Source organism: Rhinolophus sinicus, chromosome 6 (genome assembly GCF_057876585.1).
Source record: "Rhinolophus sinicus isolate RSI-liver-muscle chromosome 6, RSI-T2T, whole genome shotgun sequence".
NCBI lineage: Eukaryota > Metazoa > Chordata > Mammalia > Chiroptera > Rhinolophidae > Rhinolophus > Rhinolophus sinicus.
The window spans coordinates 59,021,956-59,046,336 of record NC_142506.1 but is presented as its reverse complement, the minus strand read 5'-3'; the positions used below and the strand labels follow the sequence as shown (position 1 = coordinate 59,046,336).

The 24,381-nt window shown below is 37.5% G+C and overlaps 1 protein-coding gene across 4 annotated transcripts in view; it reads right to left on the bottom strand.

Annotated features, from left to right (window-relative positions):
• The window catches only part of EPRS1 (glutamyl-prolyl-tRNA synthetase 1), a 49,713-nt gene that overhangs the window by 11,227 nt on the left and 14,105 nt on the right, over positions 1–24,381 (bottom strand). For 2 of the 4 annotated variants that reach the window (XM_019742201.3, XM_074317014.2), the window contains 16 exons: positions 23,261–23,494; positions 22,538–22,622; positions 22,059–22,118; positions 21,752–21,772; positions 16,330–16,440; positions 14,341–14,477; positions 13,282–13,489; positions 12,567–12,679; positions 9,923–10,040; positions 7,422–7,781; positions 5,461–5,694; positions 4,174–4,436; positions 2,625–2,676; positions 1,968–2,177; positions 1,524–1,596; positions 94–173 (listed from right to left, as the gene is read on the bottom strand). In XM_019742201.3, coding sequence (XP_019597760.3) covers positions 94–173; positions 1,524–1,596; positions 1,968–2,177; positions 2,625–2,676; positions 4,174–4,436; positions 5,461–5,694; positions 7,422–7,781; positions 9,923–10,040; positions 12,567–12,679; positions 13,282–13,489; positions 14,341–14,477; positions 16,330–16,440; positions 21,752–21,772; positions 22,059–22,118; positions 22,538–22,622; positions 23,261–23,494 — 2,359 coding nt within the window. The remainder of the gene's footprint in view (positions 1–93; positions 174–1,523; positions 1,597–1,967; positions 2,178–2,624; positions 2,677–4,173; positions 4,437–5,460; positions 5,695–7,421; positions 7,782–9,922; positions 10,041–12,566; positions 12,680–13,281; positions 13,490–14,340; positions 14,478–16,329; positions 16,441–21,751; positions 21,773–22,058; positions 22,119–22,537; positions 22,623–23,260; positions 23,495–24,381) is intronic. The other 2 variants (XM_019742281.3, XM_074317015.2) reach the window with 1 other exon arrangement.

Here is a 24,381-nt window from a genome sequence, read left to right as displayed (position 1 = left end):
AAATCAGAAAGAACAAAATGTGCTTTTTGTAACAAGGACCAAAAGCAGCAGCAGCAGAACAGTGAAAGAACGTAAGATGGGGTGTGTACCCACCACCACGTTACACCACTGGTTAAGTCTGATGGGCAGGTCTCTGTGTGATTGCACCCACTTCGCATACGCAGGATATATGACTGAAAAGATAGGAAAACACAGGCAGTTAGTCGCTGAAGGTTTTATTTCTCCTGGAGGCTGCTAAGAGCTAAACCAACAACATAATTAATAGGAACTAGAATGCTGTGTGTGTGTAAATGTGTCTCCAGTGTTCGTAATGGTCAGTGAATATTATTATGTATTTCATAAAGCAGACTAACCAAGGAAATACCTCTATCCAAAGGTGACCATGTTTTATGTTTTTCACAGTAAGATTTACATTTGACATTTAATTTGACTGCTTTTCAGCTGTTTTGTTTCTAAAAACACTAAAACACTAAGTGAAGATCTTCTAGCATATACCATGTTCTGTTAAGTTCTTTGCATTCATTACCCTGTTCAATTCTCACGTTCAACCCACAAAGTAGACAACTATAATTCCAATATTAAAGATATGAAAACTGAGCTTAAAGATGTTAACTTGCTGAATTCAGCACAGTTACGTACGAGAATCAGAATTTAAGTAAATCTATCTGATGCATCTACCCAGGGTATGAAAGCTCTTGCCTTGAACTGCTAATTTATGTGAAGGTACCTGTCTTATCGTGGCCTACTCCACATTATCTAGAATTAGTAGAACAAAACAAAACTTTGCCAATCTGGTATGTGAGATATAGCTGGTGTCATAATTCAATAATGCATCACGATGATATTATACAAGAGTGCCACTAGAAGCATCAAAGAGTAAATAATCAATCCTTAACTGAAGATAATTACTTTGGAAGACACTGACAAGACCAAGGCTCCAAATTTCCAAGTGGCACTCACATTTACTATGCGTAAATTTAGGAAAGTCACTTAACCTTTCAGAGACCTCTTTTTTACCTGCAAAATGGAGGTAACAATAGCTACCTCGGCCTCCCTCACTATACTGTTGTCAGAATAGAAGATGTACATGACATCACTAACATATAGACCTTATACGAATGTGAGTGTAATATAAAATGACTAACAAAATTTTAAGTAAAAATTTTAAGTAAAAAACACATAAAACTAAGTGTTTCTAATTTTAAAATCAATTCCAAGAACAAAAATTATTCCAAGAATAAAATTCCTTGGAAAGTTCTAAAAAATTATAGCATGAAATAAAAAATGACATATTAAAAAAAAAAAAAACCTCTATCCTAATGATAAAGAGCTCTGTAATGAATATTGTACAGAGAACAAAATTCCATACAACTTAAGTTTGCATTCATCTTTATTAACATTCATTAAACTTTATATATATCATCAACAGGATTATGTCACAAAATAAAAGTTAAGACTCAGCTCTAGAAGCTGTCGCTAATACTTCAATGAGCTTTCTCCTGTGCTTCAAAGCCCATCCTCACCTGTTTCACTAGTAGGACGAATGGCAATGGGCTCTGCCAACTCTGTTTTGCCAGATCTTGTAACCCAAGCAACCTAGGAGGATAAAATCATTTTTTATACATTTAAAAAAGTATTTAGAGAAATAGCACAAATGCTGGCAAATCGCTAATTGAATTTTTGCTCTGTCAATTAAGGTAAGTTAAAATAATTGCTGCTGTTCATTGTGAGAAAACGTAGATACTTACTGTCCTTACACATGTTTAGAGAAAAGAGAAAGCCAGTTAATTACTTAATGTAACAGAATCATAACTTGCCCTGAAGGTAGAAATACTTTTTAAATGGTTTCATGTTTCTCTAAATTGGCTGTTATAACTTGCCTTTTAAATTACTATTCAAGTGTGAACTGAAAGTACACTTTTGAGTTTATGAGACAAAAACTGTACAAATAAAGCGAGCTAACTTACCTCAGGGGCAAAATCTGCAACATGAGTCTTCTCTGTCTCTAACGCACCTTGAGACACAAACATGGGAAAATAGCAGTTTTCAACACCCAGTTTCTTGATCTCAGCATCGAAAAAGTCCTGGATGGATTCCCAAATGGAGTATGCCCAGGGACGAAGGACATAGCAGCCACTTACATCATAGTATTCGATCATTTCTGCCTTTGTGATGACCTTTTTAAAAGAAAAACCATCTTTAAAGCCTAAATTGAATGAGAATTCTAGTACAAGTGCCAAGAGCACGATAATCCAACTTCAAATCCAGAGGCGTCCCCTGCTGGTACGTCCTCTTCCTGTGCACCTAAAACAGACCTTTCTATGCTGAGGAACACAAGGGCCCTAACTCTTAGGACTGAATTCCAATCTTGTTACTATCTTTGTGACTTTGGACTAATCCCTTTAGCTCACCATTGGAAAAAAAAAAAGAAACAATGATTATCTCATAGGCTACTTCTGATTCACTTTATATGACCATGCTTTGAAAACTGACATGCTAAATGAGGACACTATGTATTATTAAAGGCATTATACATTATTACTTTGTGTCTGGACTTCAGAATCTAAATACATTAAGTCACCTTTGAGAAACTTAAAACAAAAATCAACTGAATGCATACTCACTTGAGAATACCAATCTGCAAGATTTTCTTCTTTTTTTGCCTCAAGACCCAACCTGCAGATATGAAAAATAAAATATAAATCCCTTCATTCAGCAACTGCTTTTAGGTTGAATGGAAATAAACCTCGGAAGTTCAAAACAGATTAGTTTTTCTTCAGTATGAGCTATTTCTATATTTATATTTCTTCTTTATTCATTCCCAAGATAATGTTTTTAACCTAGAAAACAGTTCAGTCATCTCTTAAAACGTAGTGGTACTGTCCACAAAATATGGGAAAGCCAAGGCTAACAAAAACTATTTTAATGCAGACATACACTTTACAAAGTTCTTCACAGGGTAATGTATTTGTAATAAAGATAGAGCCTATTCACATAGTACTCTCTCACTAAAAAATAAGAATCTTTTGCCAACCTCAATCCAGGTGAAATTATAATTAGTAGGCTCAGTGTCTCACTAAAAGTAACATGGAAAAAATAATGAAAGCAATGGCTCTATGTGTTACATGTATGCATATATAAGCATATATAGCCTTACATATTCTACAAGTTCTTCTTTTAACTGTACTAAATAAAAGTTGCAGAAGTAGATGCTTCCAAAATAAATTAGATCTGCAGATAATCCTTTTCTTGACATGCCAACAATTATTCAGGGAACTGTGGTCTTAGGATCCAGAGAAAAATCTACCCATGAGTTATGTTTTATAAAAGGCACCTCTTTTTATTTAGAGTTTACAAAAAAGGCTTTATTGATGAATTTACATTTCAATTCTGTTATTTCACTTTGACACATCTCAACAAATGCCTAATATGTGAAACCTGGCGCTTTCACAAGCAGTCAGAAGGTAAAAAGATGAGAAGTTCTAGTCTCTCTGCCACTACTATGTAAATCTGATCACCCTGTTCAATAGGCAAGAAAAACAACTGCTGTATTCTCTTGCTTAAGGAGATCACTGAGTATGTGATATGAGGGATGAGAGGCAGAATCTGAAATTCAGTTCACTGCACTCGGAGGACGAGACTCCAGACAGGGGACTCGCATGGATGGGAGGAAATCAACACACCATCTAGTCCACTGTTGTCTTTAAACCAGCTTTGTTTTATATTTAACCAAACCAGTTTTATTAAAATCCTATTGAGAATGGAATTCGCATTTAATCCGCACAGAAGATTCTCATTACAAAAATCTGCCTGTGAGGTACAGCACAATGTGTGCGCAGTTAGGCTACCAATTGTGTTAAAAGGGAGACAAAAGGGACCCAATTCATCATGGTGGCAGGAGGGACTGGGAAGATGGGCAACAAGCATAGGACTGAGACTTCACTGAACTTTATATGCTCTGCGATTCTTGCACCAAGCCAGTAAATGTGTTATCTATTTAAATAAATACACAGAAAATTCACAAAAGCCAGCTGCTGACATTGTACCTTTAGCATTCTCCGACTTAATGTGATAGTCAAACTAACTAAACTTTGTTTTAAAAAAAAATAACGTGAGAGTTGAATTCCTTCAAAACATTGCTTCACTTCAAAGGAACGCTCTGTGCTTCGTTACCTGGTCTGTTTCCTGGGCCCCTGTCCTTCTCCTGCTCCTCCGGACGACAGCCCGCTGCCTTGGCTTTTAGAGGCGTCTTTCTTTTGGCCATCACTTTGTTTCTGAGGCTTATTCTGCTTTTCAGATTTATTTTCTTTTTCTTTCTTTTTCTTATCTTTGTCCTCAGCCCCAGTGGCAGAGACAGGCTTATACTCCACTCCTGTCAGAGACTTGTACTGTGCCTTCAGCTGAAGGAGTTCTTGTACAGCTGTGTCTACTTGATCCTTTAGTTTAACAAAAGAGGGAAAAGAAGAGTTTACAATATTTCATTTAAATCGCTGCCGAAGCACCAATGTCCAGCTTTATAAGCAGACTTGAAAACATAATTAAAGGCAGAGGGGTATGATGTAGGGTAGGGGTCGAGAATGTTACATACACTAACTACTGAAAATAAACAGAAGGATATACAGGGATAGACTTGTGCAAAAGAGTGACTAAAAACTAGAACTATAACTTCACTGTCCAAACAGTAGTCACTAGCTACATGTGGCTATGTACATTTAAATTAAATACAATTACAAATTCAGTTCCTCAGTCATAATAGCCACACTTCAAGTGCTCAGTAGCCACTGGCGACTGCACTGGACAGAACTATTATAAACTGTTATTTCCATCTTGCAAAAAGTTCCATTAGAAAGCACCAGTATATAATATGTCTACTATTGTCATTTAAGATCCATTAAATTGCATTAGTTGAACATTTCACAATTATAAAGATGACAGTTAATCAAGTTTTTAATAGTACTAAATTTCAAAACCTATAATGACTTATTGTTTTCCACTCATGAATCTATCCCAAAAACTCTTGTTCACACAAAGATAATACAATTAGCACAAACTGCACCATGGTTCACAATAAAACTTGCCTTTGGAGATTGAAAGGGCTTTAGAAGAATGAGTCAAACAGAGTATGCACAAGGGCCTACGATGAGCCAGCCCCTGCTTGGGTCTAGATCCCTATTCTGAAGGATCTAACAAACTAGAGAGAAACGACAATTTGACAAGTAACTGAAATATAGTTGCTTAAGTATCGTATCAGAGAAAGGCAGTGTCATATGAGAATGTCTAGTCAAATCTAGCTGGGGGCTGAAAGGATCAACAAACGCTTCTCTACAAGGCAGGATAAAAGAGTTGAGAACTGAAAATATATGAGTACAAGTGAGCCAGATTTGATGGGGCAGAAGGTGTTCCAGGCAATGAAAATGTAATGCAAAAAACAAAAACACACAAACCAAATGCCACACGAACCTTAGAGGCCTTTTCAGCTTTAAGTTTTCGAACAACTTCTCCTTGAGAAGCTACTTTGTCAAAAAGTCCTTTGGCTTCTGGTGTTTCTGGACCACGAGGCTCAGAGCTTCTGGCTGGACTTGAATCGGAACTCTGAGATGATGGGGGCTGACCAGGAACGTACTCCTTCCCGGTCGTTTCTTTATATTGAGACTTCAGAGAAAGTAAGTACTCTACAGCTTCATTTATTTTAGCCTGAGATAAAAGAGAAAAACAGATAAATTATTTAATACTTTCTGAAATTTCTGAAAATAACCATTCCTGTAAGTAACAATCATGGAGAAAACCAAGCACAAAGGAGTTAAATCATCAACTTAAAATAATAGCTTAAAGCCAAAGAAAAGTTAAAGATACAAATCATATCATAATCCTATACACAAGTTATAAAAATAAACACAAACACATATACATATAATATTGTAATTTTCCATCTTACATATATATAAACAAATAAATAATAAAACATCCAAGCAAACTTCCAGTGTCCATGCCCTGGGTCTGTAAGCAGAGTCAGAATGTACAAAATCAGAGTAAAAATCACCTTTGCCTAGACAACAAACCTCATTTTCTTCAGCCTACTAAACAGACACTAAATACAGTATTGAAAAACCACACAGTTTGGGCCCAACTAAATAGTTACATCACTCTTTCTAAAATTTACAATGAAAAGAGAAGGTATGTTGAGGTTTTAATGAGATACTCACCAATATATGTCATCCTCTGATACTTCAACATAATTATACTGAGAAAGAATGAAACAGCCCAACAGAGACCCTTCTCTAACAGAGAAGGCCAGCAATGCAGGCAGCGAAAAGCTGGACGCCTTACCTGAATGGTGGTACTATCTGACCACAGACCAATCAACAGACCACCGGGAAGCCAAGCATCAATCAAAATGGAAAAAGTACCTTCAAATCAGGCATCCAAGCTTTGCTGCCACATGGTAGCAGTGCTCCAGAGAACTGAGAGCAACCCAACCAAAGGCAGGAAACTAAGCGGGGTGAAAGGAGTGCAGGAAGCAACAGTACACCCTCAAAGAACTGGCATCAGTGCGACAGCAAATCCCATTTGCTTGTGCAGCCTACTGACTTGGCGTCTGTCACAGCAGGCACCACTCAGAGGGAGTACAGGCTGTGGGATCTGTATTCCTGACCTGTCTCATGTTTATAGTGTCTTTAGAATTAAGAGCATTTTCAGAGCAAAATCTACCCGGCCCTAAGACAAAGGACATAGTTAATCAGACATACTAGAATCAAGGAAAAAAAAAAAAAAGAAACTTCAAGCTAAAAGAAAGAAAATGGGCAGAAAGTTAAGGGACTTTCCTGCAAACATTTCTACAAAAAGAGGCCTATTTTTGAAAGAAGTTCCATTTTACCCTATAAGCAGCTATTCACTAGAGTTTAAAGTCAGATGGCACACATTTCACACAGAAAACAAAGAAACAACAACAACCTTTGGCAAGATTACAACTTGAAATAAAGGAGAAAATTAAGATGGGCAAACCACTTCGTTACTGAATGAGACATTCTAAAAATAGAGTAAAAATAGAATAAAACTCTAAAAATAGAGGACCTCTCTGTCCAGAGAGAGGGATGGTGAACACTGTGCTTGACTTGATGACTTTTTCCCTCCTTCCCTGCCATGTACAGCCACCAACATTTCTCAGAGCAATGTCTACGTATCAGTCACATGACACCGGATTCTTGTCAATATATACGTTTCTTCCCCCACCCACTAGATGGTGAGCTGCTTCTTGTAGGTATTTCCAGACCTTGGCACAGAGCAATAGCAGGTCTCGGTGAATGCTGACTGCTGTGTCAACACATTCCAGCAGACAGTCCCCTAAGAAGGGAAGTCTCCCCGACCTCGCAGTGGGAACGTCGCAGTGGTGTCTCGCCATGTTCCAGTCCCAGCCTACTCACCTTAGAGGCTTTTTCAGCTTTCAGTTTACGAACCACCTCTCCTTGTGCAGCAACCTCATCGTACAGAGATTTCCTCTCCGGGGCACTTGCTGAGGATTTAGAAGAAACATTCTGGACGGCCACAGCAGGAGGATTTCCAGGTTTATAGTCCTGGCCCGTTTTCTCCTTATAGTCAGCTTTCAAAGCTAACAGTTGTTTCACAGCTGCATCTATATCTTCCTTTGCAGCTTTCTTGGCTTTTAACTCACGAACCACATCCCCCTGAACAGCCACTCGGTTGTAAAGGCCCAAGGAGTCTTCAGAAGTAGCGCAAGTGTTAGTCACAGGTGGCGCTGGTCTGTTCTTACTAGGAGTTGTCATCTATAAAGGCAGAAAACCAAAAGTAAAACAATTAGTTAATGTTACATGTCTGCCCACAAAATTTTATCAACTGGATTGTTTTATAATGTTTCAAGTTAAAACAAAAACTGTAAATCAGAGACCACACAGTGTTTAATCTGTGTAAATTAAAAGCTCAAGTCGGGCCGGCCCGGTGGCTCGGGCGGTTGGAGCTCCGTGCTCCTAACTCTGAAGTCTGCCGGTTCGATTCCCACATGGTCCAGTGGGCTCTCAATCACAAGGTTGTCAGTTCAACTCCCGCAAGGGATGGTGGGCAGCACCCCCTGCAACTGGCAGTGGCAACTGGACCTGGAGCTGAGCTGCGCCCTCCACAACAAAGATTGAAAGGACAACGACTTGGGAAAAAAAGGCCTGGAAGTACACACTGTTCCCCAATGGGATCCTGTTCCCCTTCCCAAGTAAAATCTTTAAAAAAATAAAAATAAATAAATAAATAAAAGCTCAAGTCATGACATTCCCACTGTAAATACTTCCAAACTCGTCTCTCTTAATAAACGTATGTGCTTGTCTTCCCCAGCTCAGGCTATTTACCATTTATTTACCTACTCAATCAAAACAAAACTCTAAGTTACTGTCTTACCGCTTCTACCTCCTGGATTCATGCCCCACTTTACATCCCCGTGCTCTCATCCTCTGGCTTCCTGACCTCGTAACACCTCTAATCCTACATCCAACCCACTCTCCAAACTGTTTTTTCTCTGCTGCCAAATCTCCAAGGACTACCCCACTGCCAACACCTATGGATGCCACATTATGGGTGCCACAGAAAATCCACAGGGATGCCAGGGGTAGTTGAAACACTGGAGGACATCTGAGACCCAGCATCTGTCAAACACCACGTAGACTACACGTTTAAGGTGGTTCAGTTTTAACATTAAAGTGCGCTACATTCCTTTCATTGCTGAAATCACTGGTATCATATCTTTGCACAGCTGGATTTTTCACAGCTACTGTGTTAAAAATCAAATACCACGGAGAATCACTGTGGAACAGGAAATGATAGTCACCAATCTGAGTCCAAGGTTAAAGGAAGAAATAAAAGTATTATTTCTTTCTTTCAATTTGTATATCATTTTAAGAATGGAATTAAAATATTTCACATTTAAGAAAATATTTTAAAAATGAAATTTAAGTTGTTTTTTTCAATTTATGTGTAATTTTTTTCAAATTACTACTAACTTATTGGGATATAAATATTTACCTAGTTGTTTGACCTTAACTACTAAAAAGAACTGTTAGGAATTTCATTTAGCCTAAGAGAGGCCATGACAGAATTACGGACAGACGGTGCTGTGAACTGAAGAAACGTGCGGACCTCTGGACTACACAACACCCCCCTAATTCTCCAGACACGTCACAACCTCTCAAATCCACATCTTATATGAGGACAGAGGCTGTGTCTGCACTTGGAACACCTGGAATGTCCTTCAGACCATGACTGCCAGGCAGATCCCTAATTCATTGTTAAAGACAAGAGATTGAGCATTACCTCCAAGATGCAAAGGAAAGAAAAAGGCAAGTGAGACAGTTTCCTATCATCCACAACATAGCAGTTCCTGTCCTTTTTCTCTTTTCCAAACCTCACTGACTGTAGGGAGCTCCTGACCAAGTGGCCCTGGAGTTTGATAGAAAGTCCAGGCAGGAAACCAGAACACCAGGTCACTGTCCTGACTCTGTCAATAACGACTTCTGGAATCTCTGGCAAGGCTTTGTTTCCTTTTCACGTATAAAGTGAGTAGCTAAGAACAGCGGGTCCTCACCATACCCCTCTGCTCTCCCCAAGGCTCCTGACTAAAGCAGATCGGCCGTTAAAAAGAAAAGCATCTACTACAGTTCTAGTACGAAAAAAAGCTTTTCTAAAAATATTCTTCTAATCTAGTCTTTCTTACTTTTTCACATATTAAAATTGAATTTTAAAAATCTTCTTTTTGCAAGTTATTTAAAAATATTACATGAAAGGATAACAAAAACCCCAAAAGTAAGTTATTGTCTTCTTCAGTCTCCACAATAAGAAAGACAAGCATTTGTAAAGAAGTAGATTTTGAAGCCGAGGATAAGAAAAATCACTGATTAAAGACATATCTGTAAAAGTCAATATTTACCTCATTTTTTATTGTTTCTACTTTGGTCTTTTCCTTTGACCCAGATGTCGGCATTTCCTTTGTGTGCCCATCAGGAATGTATATTAAAACACAGGGAGCTTCTCTGCAACTATATGGGCTGAAAAGAAAATGAAGGGCCAATAAAGTTTATTAGAAGCACATTATTTGAACAACTATTAAAACCGATTTCCTAGATTAATCCAATGGCACTGTTAATGCTTTTCAAAGTATAAATAAATAGTTCATTCTCTATTTACTCAAATCAGAGGTTCTTCAGAGTAGTTTAAAAACAATAAATATATAAATAAAAATTGACAGTGCTAATTATAAATTTCCAATTTATGAACTTTCACCGACATGAACAACTTAACCCCAGGACAAAAATACATCTACCCCACCTGCCACCAGAAATGACATTAGTGAATGCTAATGGGCTCACCCTTGACTTAAAGGAAATTCATCTACATATCACACCTACTCTGCTTATATGCAGAACAATTTCTGCAAAACATTCATTTTATGAGAATTCTCAATTCTAAAGGGTAAAGTAATTAGCAAACTCCGCTGCCCCGAGACGATTCACAAGCAAAGGATTTCTTCAAATTTTGCGGAAAAGCCACAAAGTCAAGAGAGAAAGAATGAAGTAACAATAGGAGCTATGAGATGTGATCAAACAATACAGTGAATGTTTAAATTAAAAAAAAAATTATTACAATAAAAGACACATTGCCATTAATCCCCCTCAAAATACTCCCCCCTGCATTGAACACACTTATCCCATTGTTCTTGCCACTTTCTGAAGCAGTTCTGGAAGTCCTCTTTTGTAAGTGTCTTCAGTTGTGCTGTCATGGCTGTCTCGATGTCCTGTATCGATTCAAAACGTTTACCTTTCATGGTCAATTTGACTTTGGGGAAGAGCCAGAAGTCGCACGGTGCCAGGTCCGGTGAATAAGGTGGATACAGACACACTAGAATGTTTTTATTTGACAGAAACTGCCGTACCAGAAGCAACATGTGAAATGGCGCCTTTCCGTTATGATAACAAAATACGGTGAATGCTGCTGCCGAGTGCCATCCAAAGGAAAGGCAGAGATCTTCAATACGGGAAGCAGCACGTCGAACCTTAGTAACAGTGTGTGACAAGTTTCAACCTGTTTGGTGCAGTCAGTCGGGTGCGAGCTACATTTGAGAGGAGTGTTTTAAAGTGTGCCGTAAATCATCCTCCATCATGACAATGCTCCATGTCACACACATTGCTTCTGGTAGATGGCAATTTGTGTCCGATGAAAACATTACAGTGTGTCCTCATCCACCTTAGTGACCGTATCTGGCACCATGCGACTTCTGGCTCTTCCCCAAAGTCAAAATGATTCCGGACAAGGCAGCCATGACATCGCAACTAAAGACACTCATGAAAGAGGAGTTCTAGAGCTGCTTCAGAAAGTGGCAAGTACGATGGGATAAGTATGTTCAAAGCAAGGGGGAATATTTTGAGGAGAATTAATGGCAATGTCTTTTACGGTAACAAATTTTTTTTATTTAAACATTCACCGTATTTTTTGATCACCTCATACCACTTTAATATATTTTAATAATAGCTTCACTGAGATATAATTCATATACCAAAAAATTGACTCTTTGAAAGTATACAATTCAATGGTTATATAGTTGTGTAACCATCACCACTATCTAATTTTGGAACACTTACATCACCCCAAAAAGAAACTGAACCCTTTATCTATCACTTCCCAGTTCCCTATTCCTCTAGATCCTGGCAAGCACTAATCTACTGCTTCTACAGATTTGTCTATTCTGGACACTTCATATAAATAGAATCATACAATATGTGATGTGTTGTCACTAGCTTCTTTTATTTACTACACTGTTTACAAGGTTCATGAATGTTGTAGCATGAATCAGTACTTCACTCCTTTCTGTGGCTGAATAGTATTCCCCTATACGGCTGTATCACATTTTGTTTATCCATTCATCAGCTGATGGACAGCTGGGTTATCTGTACCTCTTCGCTATTACGAATATGGCCGCTGTGAGCAATCATGTACTAGTCTTTGTGTGAACACACGTTCCTATTTTTCTTGAGTATATGTGTAGGAATGGAATTGCTGGGCAAAATAGTGTAACTCTTACGTTTAACTTTTTGAAGAACTGACATGCTGTTTTCCAAAGTGACTGCATCATTTTGCAACATTATCTTTAATGTACAAGGGTTCCACTTTCTCCACATCCTCAACACCTGCTACTGTCTAGCCTTTTGATTACAGCAAGCCTAGTGGGTATGGAGCGCCACCGCACTGTGATCTTGCTATGCATCTCCCGAATAATTAATAAGCTTTTCATGTGCGTACCGGCCATTTGTGAAAAACTTTGGAGAAATTTGTTCTTTATACTTGGACTACATGAAGATGAATTATAAGATGGTTTAGTTTTAGAAATGAATTTGTTAATATTATGCTGTTTCGAAGATGTCACTTATTAAAGTCTGAAATATTAAATATAGAAGAATAAATCAAACTGAATAGAGAACTGTCAGGTACAGTATTAAGTGGAAGTTGAATTTTTTAAGAATGATTTACTATAAGAACTTGAAGCATTTTCATTTAGATGTTCAGTCACATTCACTTACCTAACAGGTTCATAAGGTTGATCACATATGAAGAATCCTCTTCTCTGGAGTTGTATAATGTCTCCTTTTTTCAAGTCCTTAAGGCAGGGATCCCCCAGCATTACTTCTTCATGCTGTAACAGTGGAAATATAAGAGGAAAATATAAGAGGAAAATATGCTCTGATTCTCAAAATCAGAGCACTAAAAATAGCTTTAAAATGCAAGCAGCTTTTTCCAGTAGCTAGAATATTCCCACTTTAAACAGATATGTTAAAAATTTTACGACTTAAGCACACACAATGAAACAGTGAAGTATTAAAGTAAGTAATTACACTTATCATAATTTTTAAACTTTTCATTTATAAACTGACTGATGTCTAGAAAACTTTAAACTAACCTGACTGGTGTCCTTGCAGGTATAAAAACTTTTCCCACCATAAATGTGAACTGCAATGCAAGAAGCACATAGACTGAAAGACATGCTAGCAACGCACTTAAGCCTGAGGGCTCTGGAGCCAGAGCCTGGATTGGAATCCCAGCTTCATCATTTACTGTATGTCCTCGGGCAAGTTACTTAGCCTCACTTTGTATAATCTGTAAAATGGGAACATTACTCGTTCACATCTTTTTATTTTAATAAAATTCTACAAATCTTTTCCATTTGAGGAACCAAATACCTAAAACTAATTTTAAAAATTCTAAAGAGAAGTTTGTGTGACAGGGAAGGTGAAATACCTTACTGTTCTTGTTGACATACTGCTTAAAGTCCTCGTCTTTTCCCAGCACTGGTTTTGTAATCAGGTGCTCGTAAGTCACACAGATTGCTGGAACAGGCAGAGCACGTGCCGTCTCCGCAAGCCAAGTGATCTTAGTGGTTTTCTTGTAGTCTTTATTCTCCAAATTCAACTTTGCATCAAGAGATACAATTTTTCCATCTGCATTTCTAGATATAAAATTTAAAAGTGTTTAAAGAAAATAAACCGCTACTGCTATAAAAATGCATTACTTTGTTCTGTATCTGTAGCAAATAGATAAGGAAGTTTCTTTCTACAAATTTCAAATCAAACATTTATTTGAGCTTTTAATATGTGCCAGACATATACTGGTTAAGAGATGAATAAAACAGAATCCCTGCTACCAAGATACTAATAACCCACCGGAAAAGAGATCCATACACATCTGACAAAGAACATGAAAATGTTTACAAACTTTAAAAAAATATATTACAAATTTTAAAGTCATCTGTACTAAGCATTAAATAATCTGAAATACTGTATTTAAAAACATTTAATAATTACTTGAAATCATACGCAATGAGAGGACAATTAAGATGTCTGAGTTTATATAAATAAATCTTAGCATACTATGTTCCATTTATGTAATCTTAAAATCAGATATATAAGTGTAGCAGAGTATAACTGGGAAGTTCATATTCATCATTAAAAAATGAATTTTAAAACAGATTTTAGGATAAAAAATAAGTTATATAGACAAATTCTGTCCAGAGAATCCCTTTACCAGGCAATTGTACAATGATAGATGATAAAAAGGGGCCCTAGACCATATATCTAGATGTACTAATTTTCAACATCACAAGCAAAAGATATCCTGATACCCTATTATTAAACTGGAACATATATTAAAAAAAACATTAGGTTCCCGAATTTGTGGTACCCATGCCTAGGGAGATTTACCAGTCAACAACATCAATATATGTGAACCAGGTAATTTTTAATAAGTGAATAAACATAAAATACTTTTCTCCCATATTTATTTGAAACAAAAGGTTCTTACTTGTGTATTTTTGTAATGTTGATGTTGCCCCAATTTATAAATGTTACCATCTCACCCTCCGAAAACGTCTCTGCATCAGCACCTTCGATGAGAACTCTGGGACTGTACCACACGGGCTTCAAGCCCACGTCGGGATTCTGATTGGTGAAAAGGGAGTGATTGAAACAACAATTTATTGAACCCAGTGTGCAAATTTATACATTCTTCCAATTTATTATTTAATGCACGAAAGCTATCTGTGTTAGTCTGAATCCAACTCTGTGACACTGGGTCAGCCAACTGATCAATGTCAGATGGGGTGGCCGGCCCCTTAGGCTGCCCTTCCAACCTGAATCATTGTTTGCAGAGCTAGGACAGCATTATTTGTCGCTAAGTATCCCTCTAACCAGAATCTGCTTTACTATCCTGAATCTCACTGCTTTTGCAGCAAAGGAGGAAATAAAGTCATTTCTGCCTGGGGGCTGCAAAGCAATATAGGACAACAGATGTCACTTTAGCAGGTAACTGTGGACCTTTCATATTTTAGAATACAAATTTTGAAGATAGAATTACGTATGTACCGATAAGTTTTCTGCCCTGTCAGTATATATGTGAAGTAAAAGAGATGTGGGGAATAAAAATATTATACTTGTTAAGTTTCAGTTTTCATTGGGCAGAATTCAGAAGAAAACAGTGTAAAAAGATCCTTTGAAATAAATGTTAAATAGCATGTGTTTAATAATTGTTCAAGGAATGTACCAATGCATTTGAGAAAAGTCAGTATGCTGTAACAACTTATATTAGGCTGGACTGGGAACAGAATACTGACAGGCTAAACTAAATACAGAATACTTTGTGAGGGAAATAATAATGAAAACACCACAGATCAAAGTTAGTAATCCAGTCATCATTTAAAGGGCGTTTCCTAATCAATTAATTCTTGTTTAATAATGAGCAGTAGTAATCTCACTTATGCTAACTGAACATAGTCACTTTAACAAATAAGCACCCTTAAAAAGTTTTATTCTCACCATTCAAATTTTAAAACATTCAGTAAACTTCCCGTTTAAGTTAACTGTAGTGGGTGATATACGTCAGATACCACTACTCACCTAGTTGAACAATCAGAAGTAAGATAAAAGCAAAATCCCATCAATCACACACGCGCACACACACATATCTTATTAGGGTTCTCCTTAAAATAACTCAAATCTTTAAAATTAAAAAATAGCTAAGGTCAGAAAGGCTACCACTTATTTATAGTGCTTTACAACGTACATGATCTTACGTGTGAGTGAGTCTATGAACATAAGTTTTCAGGTTATGACTATCTTAGTCTATTTGTTTATAAGTTAGTCTGTGGACATAATCTTCATTATATAATGAGGATGTTTATAGACAACTTACGAAGCTGCAATAAAAGGATCTACTTTTGCTTCAAGATTGTCAACCAAGGAAGTCATGACAATCCAAGACGACAACCAACTCCCAGCTACACGCATTTGAAATTCACATTCTGAATTTAGACAGATATCATTTTCACTTCACTGATCTTTTCTACAACAGAGCAAATAGCAGCATGACAAACTCTGGACATGAGCTGTAATTCGGTATTACTAGGTCTAACGTCTTGGCTTAAAGACGAATAGGCTAGTGAACAGAGAACATACTTCAGCTTCCATGTAAAGGCAAGAGCATGACTTGTAATGCCTCATCTTTCAAACCGACTCCAGGAAGAGAGGAATTCTTATTACATACTAATAAGCGATCACCACAGAATACACCAACTGAGTGTAACAGTTGTGTGAGGTGCCATGGGTTATTACTAGAATAAATTTCTTCAGCAGGAAATCCACAAAAATATTTATATACTTCAATTAGTATCAACTCCTGATAAATGATGTTGAGTGGAATACGATGCTTTGCTACGGCCACCAAAGCACACTTCCCCTTTTATCATCCTGCCCCTTCCTTAACAGAGACGATAACGCTGTGAAACTGCAGGGTGACCTTTGGGTGCTTGGCGACTTCTTTCCTCTCCTCCCGGGCTTCGGGGACGTTCACTGGGATCACCTCTTTCTTGAGTAACGCAATGTACCGTGGTGCCACCGGGTCAATAACCTGCAACAAGTGCATCCTCAGGTTAAAACATGCCGGTATTTTTAAAAATTTCTTAAGTAAAATAAAATAAAAGCACAGGAAGACTAACTGGCTTTCTTTGTTACTGCATTTACTAATTTTTTGGTTCACCTACTAAGTCTTCTCCAACATTTTAACTGTCAAGTAGAAAAGAGAAAAACAATCATAAAAGAAGACCACGTGAAAGACTGACAGTTCCTGTCCAAGAATAATCACTGACAGGTGAAAAGAAACCGATTAGTTAAAGCACAACATTAGAAATATTTTGAAAATAATGTTTAACTCCAGTATTAGAAGGTAAGGAAAACTCATCCTGTGGGCTACACATTGATCCTACAGGTAAATATTACACTCAGTTTTGTGTTGTTGTTGGACAAGTCCATCTTGAAGGTGTACACAGATACGTGTGTTTAGCAGAATTGTCCAGTCAGTGTTAGGCAACACATCACCACCAAAAGCAAAGTCGCATTAGTTCACTATAATAAGGCAATTCTACAGATTAAAAGTATAAAGAACACATGTCTACGCGTCTGCACGCTGTACCTACAGGGACCACTGTATTCCCAGAACCTGGCCCGGGCCTGGCACACACTGGTAACTGATAAACACCTGCAGATTAACTGCACAGATGGTCATATTCCCTATGCTTTCAGTACTCCACCCCCAAAACAGCAGCAGCACCGCCTTCTGGACCTGACGTGCTGTTTTCACTGCTCAACTTAAAATGACCAAGCCCAACAGCAGTGTTTAGACACTAAATACAGCAAATGGAAGAAGAAAGGATGTCGAAGCAAATGCAGCATCAAACAGCTCAGTAAAGTTCTTTTCTTCTCATTAGAAGGACACAGGAAATGGTGTGGTTAATTAAACTTGGCTGTTTCTTTTGTATTTTTTTGTTGTTGCCATTGTTTGGTCAGTTTTTTGGTTTGTTTTGAGAGTATTTTTCAGCTTCTGAAAAGAACAATATTGCAGAAATTCTGAATGAACTCAAGAGACGAGACCATCGTCAGAAGGTCACTCATAAAAAATATGAAAAGCTGTTCAAGTTACCCGGTCTGCTGTTCCAGCTGTTTATATTTCATGCCAGGACTACATCAGTACCAGTCTCTCTAAGCTACTGTTTCATTCTTTCCTTCCTTGAGGCTTAAAGGTCATTCTTATTAGTTAAGGGTGCTTTCTTTCAGCGTCTAGGGCCAGAATGATCAAACATTTGTGACCACTCAGTTCAGTATTTAAGCCAGTCACAATTGCTTTAAAGAAGCTAAAACTAGACAAGTCAGCCTGAGAAACTTACTTCAGTTCCCTGAAGCTCACTTTTCTCAACTGACAAAAGAAGTAAAAGACTGCTTCTCACACTTGACTAATTATTATAATTACTTAGGGCACTGGCTAGCACAGATTTTCAGGACACTTAACCCTAAAGGATTATGATTCTAACAGTCTAAAGTGTGGAAATCTACTTTTAGTATATGTGCTGCCGAAGTGAGCACTGGAAATCTACTTTTAACAAGCATTCCACAGGACAGTTGGGATCAGACAGGTTTGGGAAACCTTGGATTAAAAGGTTTAAGTTTCTCTCAGCTCTAAATTGCACAATTCTAAGAATCTCTGGATCCGTAGTTTTCCAAGTTCTCCAGAGTCTTAAGGATTTCAGGAGATCGCCCTGATAGACACCAAGCAGGGGGGTAAAGGACAGGCATACGACTGAAGAACACAGAACTCCAGACCCCCTATCACACCCCACCCAGAACACATACACTTTTATTCACTGGGGTTTATGCAAACTTTTTTCATTTGAAGGAAGACTTTCCTTATTTGGGGGGGAAGGGGACAGGAAAGAAGTCTCTACATACTTTATTTACTAGCCAGGGCAAATGTAAAGGGGTTGAGATGAGAGCTGAGGAAAAAAATGTTATATTATCATACCACTGAAACACTAACATAAGTTTTTAAATTAAACAGTAAATACGGTTGATGGAACTAAACTGAAATGAACACCTTAAAGCTGTGACTCTTCTGCCCCGGCTGAAAACTTTAAATCTTAAAACTTACGTAAAACCAAGCAGATCAGTGAGGTTAATGTAGAGTAAGTTATTAGATACCCACTAGTATCAAGGTAAATTAAAAAAAAAAACAACCCAACTATATATAGTCCACTCAATTATGACAGAAAAATTATGCCCTAGTTTCCTGTCAAGATGAAAAGTCAGGCGAGGCTAAGTAAATGGGCTCAGTCTCTTCAGAGGGATACTGAGATTACTAACCACCCCACATCTTACTGTCCCTTCTCTTCTTTACCATGTTTCATATACTCTATAAATAAAGCTCTTTCTCCAAAGGATCATGTAGGGAGCTCCAGCTAATCTGGACTTAGTCCCCTCGTGTCTTTCAGCAGAAGATGCTTTAAAAATATGCTGAGTTATGAGTGGGAGTTGTATCCAAAGAATGTTTCGGCCCCGCCCTTATCGCTTACTTCACAATGCCATGGCATTGAATTTAGTTACTGATGCTTCGCTTACATTTTATTTGCAGAGCTTGGAGAGGAAGGTAGGTAGAACAAGCTATGAAGTAACAAAGCAGGAAGTAGACACCAAAAGTGACGTGAGCCCTAAATAAGAGATCTGTACCTCGAGGGTCAGAGGGAATGGGAAGTGATGGAAGTACACCGAGATGCCACGAAGGCCAGCTGTAGAAACAAAACAAGCAGAATTACTTCATTTTCACTACCAATCAAAATTTTAAACTGTGCTGTTTTTAAGATGGTGCTTGATGATAAAAGATCCTATAGATTTAGGAATAAACAAAGCAGACTGAAAAATACTCATCTACTTTCAGTCCCTCCCACACCCCCAACAAAAAGGGATGAAGGGTTTTGTTTTGTTTACAGGCACAAATCCAAAAGGATTGGTAGGAGATATGGCAACAAAATTCTAGCGGCAGAAAAACATGGAAGCATCTTCTCTCTGCTCCACACAATCAGCTAACTGCCTCTCCCCTATCTTGGCAAGAAAGCGGAAGTTTACTCCGTGAAAAGGAGGGAGACACCAGACACAGCTGAAGTGAGGGCACTACACTGAGACCAGGGTATCCAGACATTCGTCCGACACTAGATGCAAAGGCCCTCAGCAGTCTTCCTAATTTGACTCAAAAGCCCCAGCAGCCAGGCCGTCACATTACACACAGGTGACTGAAAAAACTCCTCTGGAAAAACTGCACAATCTAAGAAATAAGACAGGAAGTTATCGGCATGGAGGCTTCTCAACTAACTGGCCTAGCCTGATCACCCTACAGTGAGGCTCAGCTGACAAGCCCAACTTTCTCTCTTGGCGTTTACAACACTCTGTCAGTCCTCATGTGACACATAAGCAGATAACTAAAGCTAATCAGACATCTGGAAAACGCCTCTAATATCAAAGAAAAACCGAAATAAACAGCCTGGAGAAAAAGAGATGCTATAAGGAAAAAAATATACTATTGATAAATATTACAACCATGAAACAGGAACAGGATGTTATCTCAAAAACTCAGAGAACAAAAGAGAAATCTTAGAAATATGACAGCATAAATGAAAAACTCAACCGAAGGGTAGTTGAGCAGACCTACCAGAAAATAGTGTCAAACGATGATAGAAAAATAAGAGAGAAAATAAAATTAGAGGACCAGTCCAGAAGGCCCAATATCTGCTCAAGAAGAGTTCCAGAGAGAAGAAAATAAGAAAGGAAGGAAGGAAGGAAGGAAGGAAAAGAAAATTTCCCAGAACTGAAGGAATGAGTTTCCAGACCAGAAGCCACATGTTCTTCCAATGGATATGGATGAAAACAGACCCACATCACAACACATCATCATGAAATTTGAAAGAGAAAAAACAGGTCATATACAAGGTCTCAAAAATCTTCTTTATCCCAGGCTCCCCTTCTTAGTGAACTACCAGAAGACACAGCACAGCAAAGCAAAAAAGTAATAAAAACAGAAGGAAGATCCATCCAAGAACCAGATGACTCATCACAGAACAAAAGCGAAGCGAATTCCAGAGTGAGGAAGAGACCTGGCCTGGGAAGACAGCTGTGCTCAGAAGTTACCGGGTCACCAACCCAGATCAAATCAGAGCAGCGTAGAGGGTCTGGCAAAGACATCTCCAAGATGAAACTGAAAGAATACCTGAAGCATGTGCATTTTGGTAGGAAAGTTAAGCAGAGTTTGAGCCAGAGTTAGAAAACTAAACAAATAAGGGGGGAAAACAACCAAAACAATCAAGTACAAGAAAACTAACAAGCCATGAGAAAAAGTAAGAGAGCTAAATCCTCATCTTCCATTGTGGGAGGTCAACTTATGATGCCCCAAAACTAAAAAAAAAACAAGAAGTAGCAACACACATCTCATTTAGAGGTATGGGCAATAAATACCAAAATAATTATCTCAAAGAGCCCAAAGTATGTAATTTATCTAGGGAGAGACAACGCAAGGAAAGAAGACAGGGGAATATGCTGTTCATTTTAACAGACCCTATAGAATTATCTGATTATAGAGAAATATTTTTCATATATTTGAACTAAGTATACGTGTAAAACTTTATTAAAACTTAAAACCTTTAAAATTTGGATTACGAATAAAGTACAGCAATGTTAAGTTTGCCTGTGAATTCCACTTGTATTTATTATTAGTAACTGCAGCAACAGAAAGAGCCAATTAATTCCTTTATGTACTGAAAAACTGATGAAACACAAAAGACTACATCAAATAAATTCAAGACATGCAAGACAAGCAACTATTTCTTGAGGCAAGGCATCAGCACAATCAAGCAGCAATACGAAAAAAACATTTACAGAACACAATCACAGAAACCCTAATTAAAAACATGGCACGTGAATGAGTTGCCTTATTATAGTGTCTAAGCATCTGCTTCCAATTAATAATTGACAGTGTCAATATGCAGTATTCCTCATTTGACTTTCACTTAAGGAACAGGTGAAAAGCTGGATTCAATAAGACACAGGAATCATAATGAATGAACCTTCAATGCAACTCAATGGGCTACGTAACTTTAAAACTGTCCTCTCAGCACACAAGGGAAAGGTAGAATGGAATTAGCCACATCTTCCCTTTGCCACTAAGAAAACTAGAGGACATGTTTTTTAAAACTAGGAATAATGCATTTTCAGTGGGTTTGTATAGGCAAGTCTTTTGTATCAATGTGATTGTGCTTCAAAGCTGTGTAACAGCTCAGGTAGGTTATAACATGTAATATGCTAGAAGCTATGTGCTAAGTAAGGCAAATAAAAGCATTAAGTAATACCTTCTTACAGAGAGCTCGCAGCTTGAAAGCAGAAAAATGAAATGCAAAGTGTTCATAAAAGACTTAAGGAAAAAACTTACTGTTCCCCAAACTCCAAATTTGCTTGTTTTAATCTCTGTTAGCTATTCGGTATAGTTAATAAGCTTAATGCTCTTTATATGTTTAAAAAAGGAAAACATTCCATTTTCCTGAAAGTCTGCAAATGATAATGTTCTTCACAAAAGTTTCTCTACCATGAGCACACTAATAAATTCTACACGTAGGAGTTAAGCATAAGAAAAAGAGGACCAAAAATCACAACCTGTACCTTTTTGTTAAATGCCCAAATTTTGTCCCATTCCATGTTCACAACTGAACGTGAGGAGCCCTAGAAAAACAATAATAAAATGACATAAAGGATGAGTATTAATTAGGATATTTTAAGTTAAGCTATGCATGAAGGAAAAAATAAGCCCAATAATTACTTGCAAGTTTATTTCCACTGGAATATAAAACTTATTATGTACAAGCTAATTTGGTTACCATGAACAGTTCCAGTCAACAGGCCTATCTTTTACTGGGTAAAAATACAACAGCTGCCATTGCCCAACTCTAGCTTAGGAGTTTAGGATACTCTCAATGTTCCACTGTTATTAACGGCGCTAAACATATTCTTTTTAAAAAAATATTCTGCCCCTGTATTCTAAGGAACAATAGAAAGAAAAACAGGAATAACAAAGACTAAAGGGATATCAACACACACTTGAAAATTTGAGCAGAAAAGCTGGAAAAGAAACCATAACTCACCTGAGCAGCAATAAACTGCTTCAGTCCTTCAACTGTCATCCCTCTTCTCAGTACGCCACGAACCGTAGGAAATCTTGGGTCATCCCTGGGAAATAGGGACATTTGTAAGGACCAAGGAAATTTGTTAAATATGTAGTTGCAGAGAGTATGAAATACATTAATGAATATTATATTCAACTTGTTAAGTATATGGAATAAGAGCTGGTTATAATAATTGCATAGATCACAGCACAAGTGAGCACAAGTTGATGGAGAGGAAAACTGCTTACCAACCAATATCGCTCAGTAAAACAAATGCACTACCAGAAAGAGTAAAAGCATATTTGCAGAAAGACACAAGGGTGATATCTTCAAATACAGAAAACCCACTCATTAGAACATTTTTTATTTAACAAACATTCCGTGTCTCTATTCTACATATGACCATGACAATGAGACCAGATCTATGGAGGACCAGAGACTCACAACTACTTTTCTATTAGATGCTGAGATCCACAGAGGATGTGCCCTTATGGGTTTGCCGCTCCCACGTGCCATGGGCCACAACAGGTAGTCTATGTTTGTAGTACTCAAAGGGGAAGGGGGACCTAATGCACTGGAGGAAATGAAGACAAAAGGACCAGAAATCCTACAGGCCTACCCATTGCACCTCCTTCCATCCATCCTCCCCAGCACTCAAAGCAGTCCTTACGTCCTCTCAATTCTAGGCAACAGTAAACATACCATCCATCTACTAGTCCTTCGTTGACAAACCATGTGAGTTTTCTTTTAGACAGCACTGTGTTGTTGAGATTTAGCCGACTATATTCCCAGATATATGGTTTTCTTATGCCTAAAGCTTCAATAATCCAATAAAACTGTTCATCTCTGTCATGGTACTCTGTTGTTCTCAGGGCATGTGTAACACCTTCAATGCTATCCACTATGGGGCAGGCAAAATCATATGTCGGATAAACACTAGGAAAAAAAGGGAATATTTTGAAAATCAACATGATGCACTTTACCCTTTCCATCTTAGATTAGGCATTATAAACAGGAATACTAATTTAAAATGATTCTTTACGAGAATTTTTATAAAACTGACATGTTTTATGACTCATAATAACCAAAGTATATCAAAGCACCAGACTGAGAACAATGAATCAGTTACCCACTTAATATCAAACAAGCAAATTTGCAACTTGACAACTGGGTACTGACACAACAAATTCTACTATCATGTTTCTGTAATGACCAACGTACATCAAGAGAGGAAGCAACAGCAATATACATAATAATTTTGAGGGAATTTAGCTTTTCAATATCTTAATTAATCCCACTTAAGGAAACTGAATTACTTTTGTAATGAACTGCACTCAAGAACAGTTTCCTTCTCTGACAAGCAAAAAAAATTATTATGTGAATTAAAACTCCATTTAGGATGGAATACTCTCACAAAAATTTCTGCCTAAAATAATATACACAACACATAAGCAGTTTTCATTTGAATTTTTAAAAATATATTACTGCATTATGACTAATTTTTAAGATATGATTTCAGTAAAGTATTATTGCATTAGGCTTTGCAATTATTTGATACTGAAAATGTGTATGCAAATTCACTTTTCCAAATGTACTACAAGTATTTGCTTAATAAAACAAGGAGCAATCACTTTATTAAAATGAAGGACACTGGGAACACTAAGCTAAGGATGCTATCATTCTAAATATAGGTGGATTAAATAGACAAAAATTAAAAGAATTCTACATAACGAACTCAGAATATTTGGCTAGTTTCATTAGTTTGTGTTTCACATAATCCACTGTGTAAAATTTCACTTTCCTTGACTACAATAGGTTATTTT